Below are 15,431 nucleotides of genomic sequence, written 5' to 3' on the forward strand. Positions count from 1 at the left end.
GTTGGTGCACAGCAGCCTCAGATCAGGATGCCCACACCATGTTAAAAGCCTCTCTTGGCACACATGACCCTACGTGTTGCCCTGCAGATGCACCCCACACACCTCGGGCACACTCACACCCTGTGCCAGCAGATCCTTGCATGAATCCACAGGCATACTCCACAGAAAAGAAGAATCTCTCTCATCCCCCTTCCCTCTCTGACCAGACCTTCAAGCTGCTTTGTGTCCTCTCAGCACCGAGGTGCAGGTGCTGCTACATCAGCAGAGCTGTTGCAGGGCTGCCCAGCCCTGGCACAGCAAGGCTGGGGGGCTGCACAGACAGCATGGCTGGGCTGCAGCCCCTTCTGCCTCTGCCCAGCCACACAGGGCATGCAGCCCCCTGCCCACCCAGCTCCCTGCTCACAGCCCACACTATCACCACTGTTTTGATTACCATGATGATTATTTCCTGGCTGGGTGGTGCTGAGGGGGGCTGAGCCTGCTGCACCCCCCCACCCCTCCATCAGCTCCACACGCTGCCTGGGGCAGCTGCCAGGGCAGGGGCTGCAGGGGGGCTGAGCCCCTCGCTGTCATACTGCCAGTGAAGCCAGCAGCAGCCTTCCAGCCCAGAGGCAGCTGCACTGGGAAGGGGCCCTACAGCCCCAGAAATGCGTGTGCAAGCCAGCCCAGCCCTGTCCTGTCCCTAAATGGCTGCAGGAGGTGCAAGGCTAAGGTTTCACACACCCTCCCTCCAGCTCAGGAGCTGCTCCAGTCTTCCATGGAAAGAGAAGAGCTGAGCAGCCTGTTCCACCTGCAACCCTAACCCCGAGGGTGCCCTGGGGTGCCAGGTCACACCCCATGGTCCCAACTGGGATTCCTCTGTCCCCCACACCTAACTGGGCATGCCCAAGAGCCTGTTCCTGCAGGTCAGCCTGCAGACAGCCCATACAGCCCATGTCCCTTCTCCCCACCATCCCCCATGGGCATCAGGAGATGAGCTACCACAGGCAGGGATGCTCAGCCTGCCTGCCTCCTGCCACCATCACCACAAAGTCCCTTCTGGCAGGAAAAAGCTCTGTTCTGGGCTGCTCCATGCACAGCGAGGGCTGTTGCCATGGGGTGGGAAACACAGAGCTCCTCAGAGCTGGGGACATCCACCACAACCTTCCTGCTCTGTCCTGCCAGCTTCCAAAGCCCCAAACCCAAGTTTCACAGGCACAGAGCTGGTGTGGCACAGGGCAAACACAGCTGCTGGCTGGCAGAAAGGGCCCGCTCATGGCCCTGGTGCCACAGGGTTTCAGCTCTCCCAAGTCCCATGTCCTCCTGGGATGCCCTGGAGCACCTGAGCAGGAGGGGAGGGCAATGCTAACACCCACCAGCACTATGTGCCCAGCCCTGCAATTGCCTGGCTAAATAAATACACCTGATATATAAACCCAGGCCACTGTCCTGCCTCAAGCCTCCCCACCACAACCTCAGACTGAATACTCCTGCAGAGGGGGAGCGAGCAGGTATGGCCAAGCACTGGTGGGTCTGCAAGCAAGACATGAGGAAACCACCTCATGGTGCTGATTCGGGCTGAACAGGTTATGGTAATCACTCTGTGTTGTTGCAAAACTCTACCAACTTTTGCTGCTGAAGGGAGAGCCTGGCCAGCTGCTCCAACCAGCTCACAGCAGCTGGGGAGGAACCTGAGGCTTCACCTCCATCCTCCCCAGGCACACGGCAAGCAGGGGCCAGCCAGGGTGACTGCAGAGGATGGACCACTCACCACATGCCCTGGGGAGCCCAAGAATCCCACCCAGCCATCCCAGCCCATGCTTTGCTCCAGCAAACACACTGCAATGTGACAATCAGCAGGTCTAAATAGGCTTCTGGAAACAGGAACAAAAACCAGAGCACTGGGTCTGGCTGGGATGGAGTTCACCTCCTCCTGCCAGGGCCTGCCTCCAACCAAGACAAACACCACTGTTAAATTAGCCCCATCCCTTAGAGAGAGCAGCAGGTGTGGGAGGACATCATCACCCACACTCATTCCCCCAGACCTTGGGACTGTGTAGGGTGCTTTCCTGGGGCCAAGGGAGAACAACAGGCACATTGAAGTACTGCACAGACTGACACAAATAGCACCTCAGTGAAAAACCTCATTTCCCATTAAAATGGCTTTCTCATGTTAAATCTACAACAGCCCCAATTAGCATTGTAATCATGAGTCACAGCTACTTCACAGGTAATCTCATCAAGGACAGAAAGCACTTCTTGCTCAAAAGACCTCTGCTTGCAAGCCCCTTTGCACCTCTGCTGGGAGATGCCCATGCAAAGCCCTGCGAGCTCCCCACAGCCCTGTCCCAGGGAGCACAGGAGGCATTGCCTCTCACACAGCTCAGGGGGACCAGGGCACGAAAAAAAGCCTCTATCTTCACATTGTCCACCCCTTCCCCCAAAAAGGGAACGTCAGTGGAAGAGAAAGGTTGCTTGCCCAGCCTCTGTGGCAGCCCCAAGCAGCTGGCTGTGGGTCAGGGAAAGTGCCCTGTAATTCCCCACCTGATGCTCTGCAGAGCCATTTGTGGGTCCTGCTGGGAGCAGGGGCGAGGAAAAGCACTTAGGACATTTTAACAGGGTGTAAATCCTTCAGTTAGGCAGCAAAACATCTGAGCCTGACTGAGAAATCTGTTGTGAATGGGATGGAGAGGGGACCATCGTGGTGCCAAGGTCCGTGGGGCCAGAGCTGCCCACGTGCCAGGTTGGAGACAGCTCAGAGAAAGACCAAAGTTTTCAGGGGCCAGAGAGGCTGATTTATGTGCAAATCTGCCTGGGAGATGATGAGGTGCAGGGCAGCAGGGAGGGACAGGAGCTCAAGATGTGCTGTGGGACAGGCAGGAGGAAACCCCACTGCAATTAAACTTTGCATAAGCAGCAGGAATCTGCTGGCAGCAGGGAAATTCACCCTGGTGCAGCTCCTGGCCTAGAGTTGCAAATAAGCCCAGGGCTGTGCCAGGAGTCAGCTAAGGCACCACTTTGCAGGGGGAGCAGCCACTGATGCTGTGCACCCACACAGAGCCCAGAGCCCATCCTGGAGCAGGACCACCCCTGGCTCACAAGGCCCAGGGCAGTGGAGCAGGAGCTCATGACCCCTCTGCAGAGCTGTGCTAAGGGCTCACTGTGGGGAAGGATGGCAGCACTCACACTGCCCCAGCAAGAGGCTGCAGGTATGATGTGTGGCCCTGGGGTCCAGCAGGACCCCAGGAGGCGGCCTCAGCCCTCTGTTCCAGGAGGACACCAGCACACAGACCTAATGGGCTCCAGCAACACCCCGAGTTATAGGATTTGGGTATGTCCAGTACAGGGCTAAATAAGCCCTTGGCTACCCAGCCCAGGACTCGTCCCCTTGCTGAGGATGGAGGAAGGAGCCCCTGTGCCCCCCACATTGGGCTGAGCCCCATTGCAGAGGGCTCTGCTGCCCCCCATTAGCTGTGTGAACACCCGCTCTGTGCTGCCAGGTGGGATCAAAGAGCACAGTCATTACACAGCAGCATCAGCAAAACCATCACTCCTAGGGCAGACACTTCAAATGGTGAGTAAAACCAATTCTCCCCAGGCAGACAAGCTGTTAAAGGTGCCACACACAGCCTGAACAGCCCTCCCTAGCACAGCCCGCCCAGTGAGAGCCCACCACAACACAGAACATCAGAACTCAGGCATGGAAAAGCACTGTGCATTGTGATGCCAAACCCGCTTCCACTTTGCCTGTCTCATGCTCCAAGCACCCATGGTTGCCCACAGCACCCGTGGCATCCCAGCTGGCAGCTGAAGCTACCACACGCAGCCTTTCATGCATGGGGGCTGTGGTGGTGCCTGGAAGCCTCTTCCCTGGCAGCCAGAAAGCACTGTAGGTACACGAGCAGTGGAGTGCAATGGGGATCCCAGGGGAAAAAGGTCTTGATGAAGAAGTGGCAATTCAAAATAGATATGCAAAGGAAGTAGTTGGCTGCACTTATCTGCTGCACTCCCCTCCCAGCCACTCCTGTGTGCTGGCATTGCTTTCACGTCTTCATCAAGCTGAAGGCTTCTTCTGCCTTCCAAGTCTCTTACTGCAAGTTTAGTCCAAAAAGGGCCAAGGTTGAATCTCTCCCAGTGCCATGGAGGAAGCCCTTGAGGTGACATGGCTGAGGAGCAGGGTCCATCGGGGTCCAGAACCTGCAGCTCCAGAGGACTCCACGGGGTGCCCATGTCCTGCTGCTGCAGACCTGCCAGGGAGGAGGACGATGGGGCCACAGCATCCACCACCAAACACCTTCAGCACTGACCCTTCAGCACAGCTGCTGTGGGAGCGCCTTGTAGGGGATGCAGGAGGAGTGGCAGTGCCCCAGCAGCACAGGGTGTGCAGAGCAGGGCCAGGCAGGCGATGCAGGGCTGCCAGCTGGATGTCCTTGCCGCCATCTCCCAGGCCGCATGTCACCACTGCACATCGTCACCTCAGCTGTCTGCAGTGCTGAGGAGTGAGATGCATTTCATTTCCCACTAACAGGTCGTGTCAGTGTTCCAGAAATGCTCCTGGAAACTGCTTCTCCTGGGGAAGAGCCTCCTGGTGTGTGGGCAGCCGGATGCTGGGGCTGGCACAGCGTGGTGCCCAGCTCCCACGGCGGGGACAGCCCTTGGCCACTGAAGCTGCAGGTAGATCCCTGCTGGGTGCAGCCAGGGGCCCAGCAGCCAGAGAGTTAAGTGGGCACCAGCACCCCTGCCTGGGGTCTTTGTTGCAGGCAGGGCCTCCCTTTCCCAGCCCAGGAGCAGATCAAAGCGCTGGGTATTTACCTCCTGGCTGGGTGCAGGACACTGGCCCTTTCTGATAGGGCTTTTCATCCCTGTTAGGGCCGTGAAAGGCTGAGCTATGAGATCAGCTGCCAGGGGCTGTTCGGGGACAGCACTGAGCCGAAAAGGTCAGGAGGGAGGAGGAGAAGAGAAAAGAGGCAGAGGCTTAAGGGACAGGGCTCAACAAAATCACATTTACGTGGTCACGGTCTTCAGACAAGCCTCCAAGACAAGGAACCGCATGTTGTCTAAGGGCCATTATTTGGGTTTGACACGTCCAGAGCCTGGGCTTTGAAGTTGGGAGAGGGGCACTGTTAGAGACCCGTTTGTCTCCGGCACAAGCCCGCCAGCTCCCACGCAGCATCTCCTGTGGGGACAGGCTCTCACCCACCCTCTGCCACCAGCTCCCGGCAGCACAGGGACAGAGGAGGAAAGCCAGTGCCCCAAACCAGTTTGGCTTTGCTTCACCCAGGTATGTCACAAGGCATGGGGACCAGGACGTGCTGCACCCGCAGAGCATGCAGAGCACCCGGCCCCATTTGAGTGAGGAATGAGGAAGTGGGTTAATTGGGGTTTTATCAGCAGAAGTTCACAGCTCTCCTCACAGCATCAAACGGGGCACTTTTGCTTTCAACTCATCTTCACCAAACAAGTTGTGGGATGGAAGATGAGGAGCACATGAAAGTGGCCACATTTAAATGCAATCAGCAAAGAAAGCCAGCAAAGAGCTGGCAGGCTGACAAACCCCCCCGGGGAGGAGCTGCACCCGCCCCCCCCTCCCCAGCACAGCACCCATCACAGAAGGAACCAGGGAGGAAACCATTACATACTCAAAGGCTGCACACAGAAGCTCAAGTGGCTCTGCAGACACTCTCACCCCGTGCTGGCAAGGGCTAAAGGCTTCCCAAACGAACGGTAGCTCTTTCGGAAGCTAGAGGAGCACAGCCAGAAAAACAAGCATGGCAACGTGTCCCCAGCAAAAGAAACCAAAGGAAGGAAGGGTGATCCTGGCAGTTGGCAGTACAGAGGTGACCCCCCCTTCTCCACGCCGAAGCTCCAGCCACAGAGAAACGCTGACACAGAACGGGCCAGGGACCAAGCCCATATCGCAGAGGCAGCAAGGGTTTACAGCAGATAATTCTTGCCAGGTTAAGTCTAATTGCATCTAAAAACAGAAGTGTGAGACAAAGGGTTTAAAGAAACACTCGGGGTAATATATCTGGTCTTGCTGAATCCTGCTGCCAAAAAGCATTAGATTGGATTACGAACGTTATTACATCAAAAATGGATTGAAGGGCTTAAAGACTCACAATAAACAGCAAACGTGTTAGATTTATGGGGCAAACAGCTACAGGGGCCTTGCTCTCACTGCAGTGTTTTCAGTAAACGAGGTCTCCTTGCCCCAAACAGGCTCTAGAGAGGCCAGCACAGAGCTACCGAGATCTGAAGGGGACTGGTATGTGTGTGAGGAGGAAAGGCTGTGGGTCCTGGGGCTGTTCAACTGGAGAAGAGAAGCCTGAGCTCAGGCGCACCCCAGCAACACTCACAAGTACCTAAAGGGTGAGTGTCAGGAGGATGGGAGGACACTTTGTTCTGTAGCATCCAGTGCCAGGACAAGGGGTGATGGACATCAGCTGGACCACAAACAGTTCCACTTAAACACCAGGAGAAAGTCCTTTGGTGCTGAGGTGAGGGAGCCCTGGCCCAGGCTGCCCAGGGAGGGTGTGGAGGCTCCTTCTCAGGAGGTTTCCAACCCCACCTGCACACGTTCCTGTGCCCCCTGAGCGAGGGGAACCTGCTGTAGCAGGGGCTGGAGCAGTTCTGCAGGGCCCTTCCACCCTCACCATTCTGGGATTCTCTGGGAGAGGTGGGACACTGCAGCCATACCCAGGGACTGGGCAGCAGGATGGGCAACAGATCCCACCTGGAAAACCCCCCAAGGTGCTGGTGGGCCAAGGCACGGCCCGTCACAGCTGCAAGGAGAGCATGGAAAGGCTGTGACAGGCTTTCCTCGAGGGCCTTTGCTCTCCTGTGCTCCATCCAACACAGAAAGGGCTGCAGGGACCAGCATGTGTGGGGCTGAAGCAAGCGTATCAGCAGCAGCAGGCAGGGCCATGCTGGGCTGCAGCTGAGCCCCTGCATGGCAGGAGCTGCGCCGGGAGCTCCTCCCCACGCCAACCCGCTGCCAGGACAGGGGTTCATGCAGATCTATCTGGGCACCTCATTACCAGAGATAGAAAACCTGGAGCAAGTTCAAAGAGTAGCAGCAAACACAATTAAGAGCTGGAGTGAATTAGGAGGGGAGGTGTACAGAGCTGAACCTGCACAGCTGGCTACACCACAGGGGTGGCCAGAGCTGCTCACGAGCATCCCAGGGGCACAGACACCAGGGAGCAGGAAGGCTGCTCGAGTGGGACATGGACAGCACACAGACAGCCAAAGAAACACAGAAAACCACTAGAAACTGGTAAAAACGAAGGTTGAAGAGGATTGTTGGCTCTCAGATGTGGGGCAGACGACTTGCAGGTGCAGAACAGGACCCTCAGCCCACCTCTAGCATAGCACCTGCACAAAGTGCTTCTGTTTTCATCTTCCTCTGGCCTCCTGCTAGCCTCAAAAGCATTCAGATGGATCACTTTTAAGCACTCAAGACACATTCTTCCCTCCTATTTCAGCCATTCATGAACAACCAGCTTCTCTCCCAGCTCAGCAGGGATGGAGGGAGGAGTACCCACATGCTCCTCATGACAAAGAAGCATCTTCTGCCCTGATGAGGATTGTTAATGATCTCACCACAGGCCCAGGGGATCTGCACACAGCTCTGCAAGTACAGACCATGTTGGAGTCTCTACTGACATCTCCACCAGTCTGCCCGTGGCTCTGTGTTTGGCCGAGGAACCCCCAAAAGGACACTATTTTGGGGCACAAAGCGAGAATTCATTCCTGTTTGACCTCACCTTCCTACCTCCCACACAGCACAGCAGGAGGAGGCACCCAGGGAAGCCAACCCCATGGTGTATGACAGTTTTGCAGGGAGGGGACAGGACACTGGGGACAGGAGATTCCCCAGGGCAGGCGGGGAGGCAGCTGCAGGAGATGGAGGACAGCAGAAACCACAGGCTGCCCTGAATACAAGGTCTGATACGGAGCAAAACACCCAGTTCCCAATTCTCCACCCTCTCAGGCTGTCATCCCGGGGTCAGTGGCCCATGTCCTGCTGGAAGCCCACGTCCTCCACTAAGCCTCTGTCTCCAGCATGGACCTGCAGGCAGCAGCTGCTGCAGCTTGTTCTCTATGAAAAGGCTTTGGAAGCAGCCTCACCTTCTCCTTGCAGGGGAAAGGATGTTGAAGGGGACGTTTGGATTGGCGCTGACGAAGAGCTTTTTCCCTGGCAGGGGTGTCAGTCCCTGTTCCAGGCTGCCCAGGGAGGGATCCCAAAGCCGTGGGGCTGAGGTGCTGAGGGCCATGGGACAGTGGTGGGCTGGGCAGGGTGAGGGGAGTGGACTCAATGAACCTGAAGGTGTTTTCCAGTTGAAATGGTCCTGTGACTCTGTGATGCTTTCAAGGGAAGTGTGAGGCTGGCACAGAGGGGCTCGGTGAGAGGCTTCAGAGAGGTTACATTTGCTTTCAAAAGCCTTTTTCATTGCTAAGCCGAGGGCTGGGGCCATGTCCCTCCCTGATAAAAGTGATTCTAAACGAGGCTTGGCACATCCAAGACGGGGGGGGGAAGGGACCCCAGGACCCTCCCGGGCTGCGGTGGGGGCCAAGCGGCACACGTCCCGCTGCCACCCTGCTCCCCTCGCTCCGGCACCGCTTCCCCGGCCTGGGCCCACGGCAAATGAAAGGGAAGGGAAGAAAAACCCCTTTTGTGTGTGGAGGCAAAGCCTGGGGAGAGGGGAAAATCCACCAGAAAAAAAAAAAAGACGTGAAGTAAAGGAGAAAAAAAAAGCAAGCCAGCACGTGGGTGGTCTGCTGGGGAGACTTCTGACTGGTTTTTTGGCTATTTTATTTCTGGGCAGAAAGAGCTCCTGGGGGCTGCTGAGCAGAGGGTTTGGGCAGATCACAGCAGCATCCTCAGCCCACCCAGGGGCCAAAGTTCAGGTGGCAGCAGCCGCCCGCCCCACGGGCCGAGGGGGCTCGCATCAAAGCACGGAGGAGTCAAGAGAAATTAAAGTCAGAAACGGTAGGGAGGGAGGCAGAGGGCCCTCCAGGAGGAGGAGGAGGAGGAGAGGGGGGGCTGGATGCTCTGAGCACCCCAAGACAGGCTGTGAAACGCTGCAACTGGGAGAAGGAGGATAAATAGGATTTTAGGGCAGAGTCGATGCAGGGAGGGGGATGGTTGCAGGGTGAAAGTAGGATTGCTGGACAAATACAGGGAGGATTTAAAGATGGGGGAGAAGATTCCTATTGCTGGTGGCAAAACCATATAAAGAATGATTGGGCAAACATGCAGGGGGTTAAAGAAGATCACTCAGACCTCCGACAGGACGTGCAGACAGGCTTAGACGGCACAGCACAGCTTGCAAAACGCCGTCTGCACATCCCATCGGAGCAACGTTGACCCAGGTGTGTTGGCAGCGTTGGAGGGGATCTGGCACTGGCTCAGAGCCACGGCAGGTCCCTTGGAAGTTGCCTTTGTGGTCGGCAGCGCCGTGAAAATGCCACCAAAAAGCAATGGGAGAGTTGACGGCTTCGCTTCAGCAAGAGACCTGGCACAAAGGGACCCTCGTGATTCTCCTCCCTGGCCCCTCCTCCTGTTGGTCTGTCTTGGGGCTGTTTTCGGCCAGGGGGATGGAGTGAGGGGGGATTTTTAGCCCTCGTTAGCTCGATGACTGTGCTGCTGCTTGAACTTGAACCCCGAGCATGGAGGAGCCGCTGACCCAGTGATTCAAGCTGTTGGCCTGACATACAAAAGGCAGACTCAGGGCTGTGGTTTTAGCCTCTCTCTCTTTGCCCACTGCAGAGACAGCTTCCTGTTGAATTAAATCAGCTGAGGGACAGCAGAAGGGCTGACCTTTCTGCGTCTCAGAGCGACCATGCTGTTGCCAGCTATGGTTACTCACAGCAAGGGAGATGGCCTGTGCCATCTGTGTCCTGTGCCAAGGCTTTTGGCATTCCCAGCCCATCTGGGCTTGCAGCCAGGGTCATCTGCCCCACTGAAGGCTGCAAAGCTGGTGACCCCACCTGAGTGTCACTGGGCAGATGTGGGGAGCGAGGAAGATGGAGTGACAGCAGCTCTCAGCAGAGCCCAGCCCTGCCAGGGGGTGACTCAGCCCCGTGTGGCCATGGTCTCTGTGGCATCGCTGCCACGCCAGCCCAGCACAGCAGGTTGTTGTGCCCCATCCTCCTCACTGTCACTCGCTCCTCCAACCATGCAGAGCCCAGAAACCCTGTGAGCCCCTTCACCAGCACCCCGTGCTCAGCCACACGTTGGGAAGCAGCGCAAATTTACCAGGAAGGACGCACGGATGGGCTGGGGGCTGAGCTGCCAGAGCTTGTCCCAGCTGCTTTCTGTGCACAGGCTTTCAACAAATCCCTCTGCAGCACAACACAAGGCAGCCCCAGCCCCGGGGAGGCTTGCTGAGGAAATCCAGGCTCGCAGCACCGCTGTGGCACAGCAGCTCATGCCCCACCCGCCTGCAACGTCCTCGCTGCCCCCTCTGAGGGCAAAGATTTGGGCCTAAAAATACCTTGTTTACCGAGTGGAGAGCAGCAGCTGCCCCGGCTCGACACTCACAGCCCCGCGGGCAGTTGCTCCCTGTGCCCAGCCGCTCACCAGCGACAGGAGCGAGAAGCCACGTGGCCACCGTGCCCTTTGCCAGCCACTGGGCCACAGGCTGAGACAGCGAGGCTGAGGAGGAGATGAGCAGGGGGAGAGCGAGCTGGCAGGCACTGCTGAGCCCAGCGCTGCCAGACTGGCTGCCAAGGGACGGCTGAGCTCCCTGGAGTCCCTCCTCCATCCACAGCGGCGCAGGCAGAGGCAGATACATCCCTGTGCAACGGTTCCCTGCACGCACGGACCACGGGCTCCAAGAACATTCAGCCTCCCCTCCACAAAGCCACGTTATACCAAGAAACAACAGGAACAAGCCAGTACACAGAGGTTTACAGCCAATTAGACCACAGCAAGCCCTGGGCAGCACCCAGGGAGGAGGATGAGCATCTTCTCGGTCACCATTCCTCCAGATCCCAACCGCGCCATCAGGAGCTCCCCAGCCCCGAGGCAAAATCCTACATGACATGCCCTGCAACACCTCCAGCAAAGGTGGTAGACAAAAATAAGCTCCAGGTGTGACGAGGCTCCAGACACACACTGCCCCTCGGTGCCAGGGCTGCCCCCGGCTGCGGGCAGGGCAACGGGACACAGCACAGCAGGCAGATACCAGCACAGCGGGCAGACACGGGCCGGTGACCCGCTCAGCCAGAGCCACATTCCTCCCCTTTTCTCTCATCCAGCAGGAAATATTTTCCGTAAGTGTCAGCTCTTTGCACCCGCCGAGTCGCCAACGAGCGCCTGGCGACACTCTCCAGGCCCCCGCAGCCCCCGGGGAAGAGGAGGGCCACTCACATGTGATGAAGTAATCCTGCTGCCGCTTGAACTCCAGGCCCATGTAGTTGGGGCTGAACTCCTGAAACTTGATGGTGAAGCGGATCTCCTGCTCGGGCCGGTTGCATGTCACCAGCACGTTGGGGTCCATGACGGTGCTGCAGGCATCTGCCTGGTCCTTCTTCACCAGGTACAGCTTGTAGTACTCGTAAGGCTTGGATGGCTCCGCCTTGGGGCAGATAATGTCCAGTTTATCCCCAATCTCCGGGTAGATGACCAGCCCCTTCCCAGACATGAACCTGGAAGAGAGGAGGGTGAGAGGTTAGGCACGTGCCGGAGTGCAAGGCTGCCAGGTTCACGCCAGCCCGTCCCACCCCACTCAGAGCCCCACTGTCACATCATCCATTCTGTGCTTCTCTGCTGCTCTCCCTTTGCCAGATGCTTTTGGACACTAAAATAAAGCTCTCCTCTTCCTTCACCACCACTGCACGCGCCAGAAGCCGGTGCAGGCTCCCATCCACAAGGACAGGGGCTCGCTGCCTGGTCCTGCTGCCACAACGATGGTGAGCAGCCTTCCCAGACCCATGCCTGGCAACCTAAAGGCACCGGAGCCTTCCCACAAAGGGCTGCTGGAGACGCCGCGGCTCTGCCCGACGGCCAGGCAAGGAGCTTCCTGCAGGGACAAGCGGTAATTAGGCACGGGGAGAAGTCCTGACAATGGGGTGCAGGGAGGGATCCCTTCCACGCCCCGGCTCCCCGAGGAATTCCTGTCCTTAAATGGAAGGGAGGGAAGCATCCTGCAGGACAACTTCTACCCAGCCGGGCTCAATGGCGTGCCCAGGAGCGTGGGAGGACCGGATGGAGAGGAGCAAGGAGGGAGGAAAGCTATTTGAGGCTGGAAGGCAGGGCATTGCAAGGGAAGGAAGGTAATATGCTGATAATTAGCATTCAGATTTCATTATTGTGGAGCAATACTCTTTTCAGCATGAAGTAGAGGATTAAGGCAGCGAGGAGGGAAGCAGCAGATCATCGACTTTGATGTAGGCAACGTAATGTAACGCGTTCTTGATGGAAGATAAGGTGGGAATGAGTGTTCCTGCAAAGTTCTCTCTGCCGCAGCTCCCGTGCACGGCACAAGGGGAGCATGTGCTGCAGCAGGCTGCACATCCACAGCCCTCCCTCACCTGCTGGGCACGGCCAGGCCCTGCCCTGCCCCATCCCACCCCGGCCACTCACAGGAACAGCGGGTACGGTCCCCTCGCCCACACAACTCCAAACGTGGGAGCTCAATTCAGTGCATTACCCACCCCACAGCTCCTTCTGGGCTGTGGCACAGCCTCCACCGTGCCACCTCCATGGCACCTGAGAAGCACCATGGCCATGAGGCACTGCACGGAGTGCAGCTGAGCACCCCAAGCCCAGCACCACCAGTACAGTGGCTGTACACGCAAGCTTTGGGGAAGGAATCAAGTGTTGTAAAAGCTGTGCCTTGGACAGTGCAGCCTCCCCTAACCCCTGATGGGGCCGTGGGGTGGGAGCTGCCCTGCGCTGCCGTCGCGACAGGGCCCGGCCCCGTCCCCAGGCTGCCGGCAGGTGAGTCGCACTTTGCCTCCTGCTACCAAGTAGGTCAGCTGGCCCCGGGCCACCACAGAGCCTGGGGAGCGATAAAGGCTTCCCCCACCCACGGCCCGAGCCCTGACGCAACCCCAGAGCCGTGGCAGGAGATGTGCCGGAGCCCCTGCCCGCCCTCCCGGCCCCACGCCAGGCCACGCTGCAGACGTGCAGCACAAGTGAACACTTGCATGCTCACGGGTTCCCACCCCAAGAGGCAGCTGGATCCCACACTCGTTTCTCCATGGCTGGGCTGAGTCAGAGGCTTTCTGGCACAGGACTCCCAAATGACTCAAATTCCCTCCTCCAGCTCCCTCCTGCCCAGAAGATGCCAAACAGGAAGCCACAAACAAGTCGAGCAGATGTCTTGCAACGCCGGAGCAGGAGGAGAAGGCTCCTATCCATCCCCCATCTCCATACCAGGAGGACCTATCACACCTCCTTGGCTACAGCCTTGGCCAACACCTGCAAACCAACCAGCCCACACACCCCCAGCCTGTGCCAACGGCACCGCCGCCCAGGAGCAGGTCAAGCCGATCTTTAAGCAGAGGAGAGGCCGTAAAGCAATCGAGGGAGCTGAGAGCATCCCAGCACCACATCCTGCTGGCACTGCTTCACCCTAGGACATGCAGGAAGAAGGCCTACGGTTGTCTCATTTGCTTCAAGGACAAAAGGACGAGATGAATTCCTTCCATGAACTCTCAGCCCCAGAAGCACCCAGCTTCTGTCTGGGAATTAGCCCAGGAACATTTTCCAGACCTACATGAACATCAAGCAAGACAGAGCAAACCAGCCACAGCAGGCAGCCCCTGGAGCCATGCAGGGCTTTTGGGGTGCCCCCTCCCACCACATTCCTGCCCACAAACACGCCTCTTACCCTTGGTCCTCCAATCTCCCCGATTTTTTCTCCTCCATTTCCCCCCTTTGCATCCTCCTTCCCCTCTCTAGAAGCAGGGCTGCTTCCCAGCCAAGGGGCCAGGCAGCACGAGCAGTGGAGATGAACTCCAGAAGCCCCTGTGGCTGCTCTTTTGAGCTCTTAACCACACATCAGCCTTTTTTTTTCCTCCAAAAAAAGCAACAGCTTCTGATGACTGTCCTAGGGAGGAGGAGTGGCACCAGTTCCCGTCGTGAGAGGCCAGAAAATTCTCCTTTAAGATAAAGAAGGTGAGAAGCAACATGTATCACAGGAACAGCAGAGAAAAAAGCCTCCAAGAGCGGGTGTGAGTTGCCCATATGCAGTGTTACAGCCAGTTCTGGGGAGAAGACACTTCTGCTTCAGAAGAACAAAACCCTTGACTTATCTTTGCAAAGACACATCTTCAAATTTCCCCTCCTTGGGAAGAAGGAACAGATCTTCTTTTAACCGAGCAGGGAAATGCAAGATGCCCGCAGAGCACGTGCCGTACCCACCACACATCACGGCTTCATTTCCCCCATTCCAAGGGAAAACGGAGGAGGGAAAGAAAGAAAAATCAGAATCCAACTCAACCTGATTGCTGGAACTAAGATTGACACCTGCAGACTAACGAGCCCTGGGACACAGCCCCAGACACGCACTCAGACGTCCTGAATTTGGTCTGGCAGAGCAGCGGAGCCCTGAGAGGGACGACGGCTGCTGCTCCAAGCCACGACCTCCTGAAAGCCCAGCTCCCAACCCGTTCCTCCCCTGCCCATGATCTGCCCCGGCTCAGCATGGCCCTTGCAAGGGGAGGGGGATGAGCGACCCACCAGCAGCGCCTCACTGGTGAGTGCTCAAGCACTTGCAAACCTGACCCTGCACAGCATGGCATCACACTCCAACCTCCCTGGCGGGGACCCGGTGGGGACCTTCCCCCTAACCACCCCCCTCCATCTCTCCCACCTGGGAGGAGGACGATGGCCCAGCTCACAGAGAACATCTAAGTATCTCTTCTCCTGGTGTCAAAGGTGGTGGGAAAGATTAACTAAAGCCATTACAGTTTAAAATGAAACCCAGTTTTGCTGGTGCTGCAAAGTGCCCCCGGGTGAGGGGAGTGTGCCAGGCAGGGAGCACCAGCCCACACTCCTGTTAGCAGCAACAGCATCGCTTACAGCCCCTCAGGGTGATTCCTGGTGCCACCTGCAGCTGCCCACCCGCCGAGCTGAGCCGTGCCGAGGAGCATCCCCGGCCAGGCGTCCCCCCGCCGGCAGCCCCGGCCCCCAGCTCCCGGCCCCGCGGGTTCCTTGGGAGCGATCAGGTAGCAGAGTCCAATTTCCTCATTGTTTCAGGAGGTGTTTTCTGATGGGAAAGGTGAAAAGGGTATTTGTGAGCCTTGTAAAACGATTCCTCCGAGTTGGGTAAACAAGGGGAGCTCTGTTGGCAGCGGGATGCCGGGATGCCAGAGCAGAGAGACGGGATTAAAGATCAGCCTCTCCCCTGCCCAGAGCTGGGGGGCTGCTGGCGGGGACCCCTAACCCCCTACAGACCCTCACACCAGCACAGAGGGCTAGTTTCCCCTCAGGGCTC

The 15,431-nt window shown here is 57.7% G+C and overlaps 1 protein-coding gene across 1 annotated transcript in view; it reads right to left on the bottom strand.

Annotated features, from left to right (window-relative positions):
- EFNB1 (ephrin B1) overlaps positions 1-15,431 on the bottom strand; it is a 51,426-nt gene that overhangs the window by 10,619 nt on the left and 25,376 nt on the right. The window contains exon 2 of the mRNA XM_062006321.1: positions 11,357-11,634. Coding sequence (XP_061862305.1) covers positions 11,357-11,634 — 278 coding nt within the window. The remainder of the gene's footprint in view (positions 1-11,356; positions 11,635-15,431) is intronic.

The sequence above is a fragment of the Colius striatus genome, chromosome 13, assembly GCF_028858725.1.
Source record: "Colius striatus isolate bColStr4 chromosome 13, bColStr4.1.hap1, whole genome shotgun sequence".
Lineage (NCBI taxonomy): Eukaryota > Metazoa > Chordata > Aves > Coliiformes > Coliidae > Colius > Colius striatus.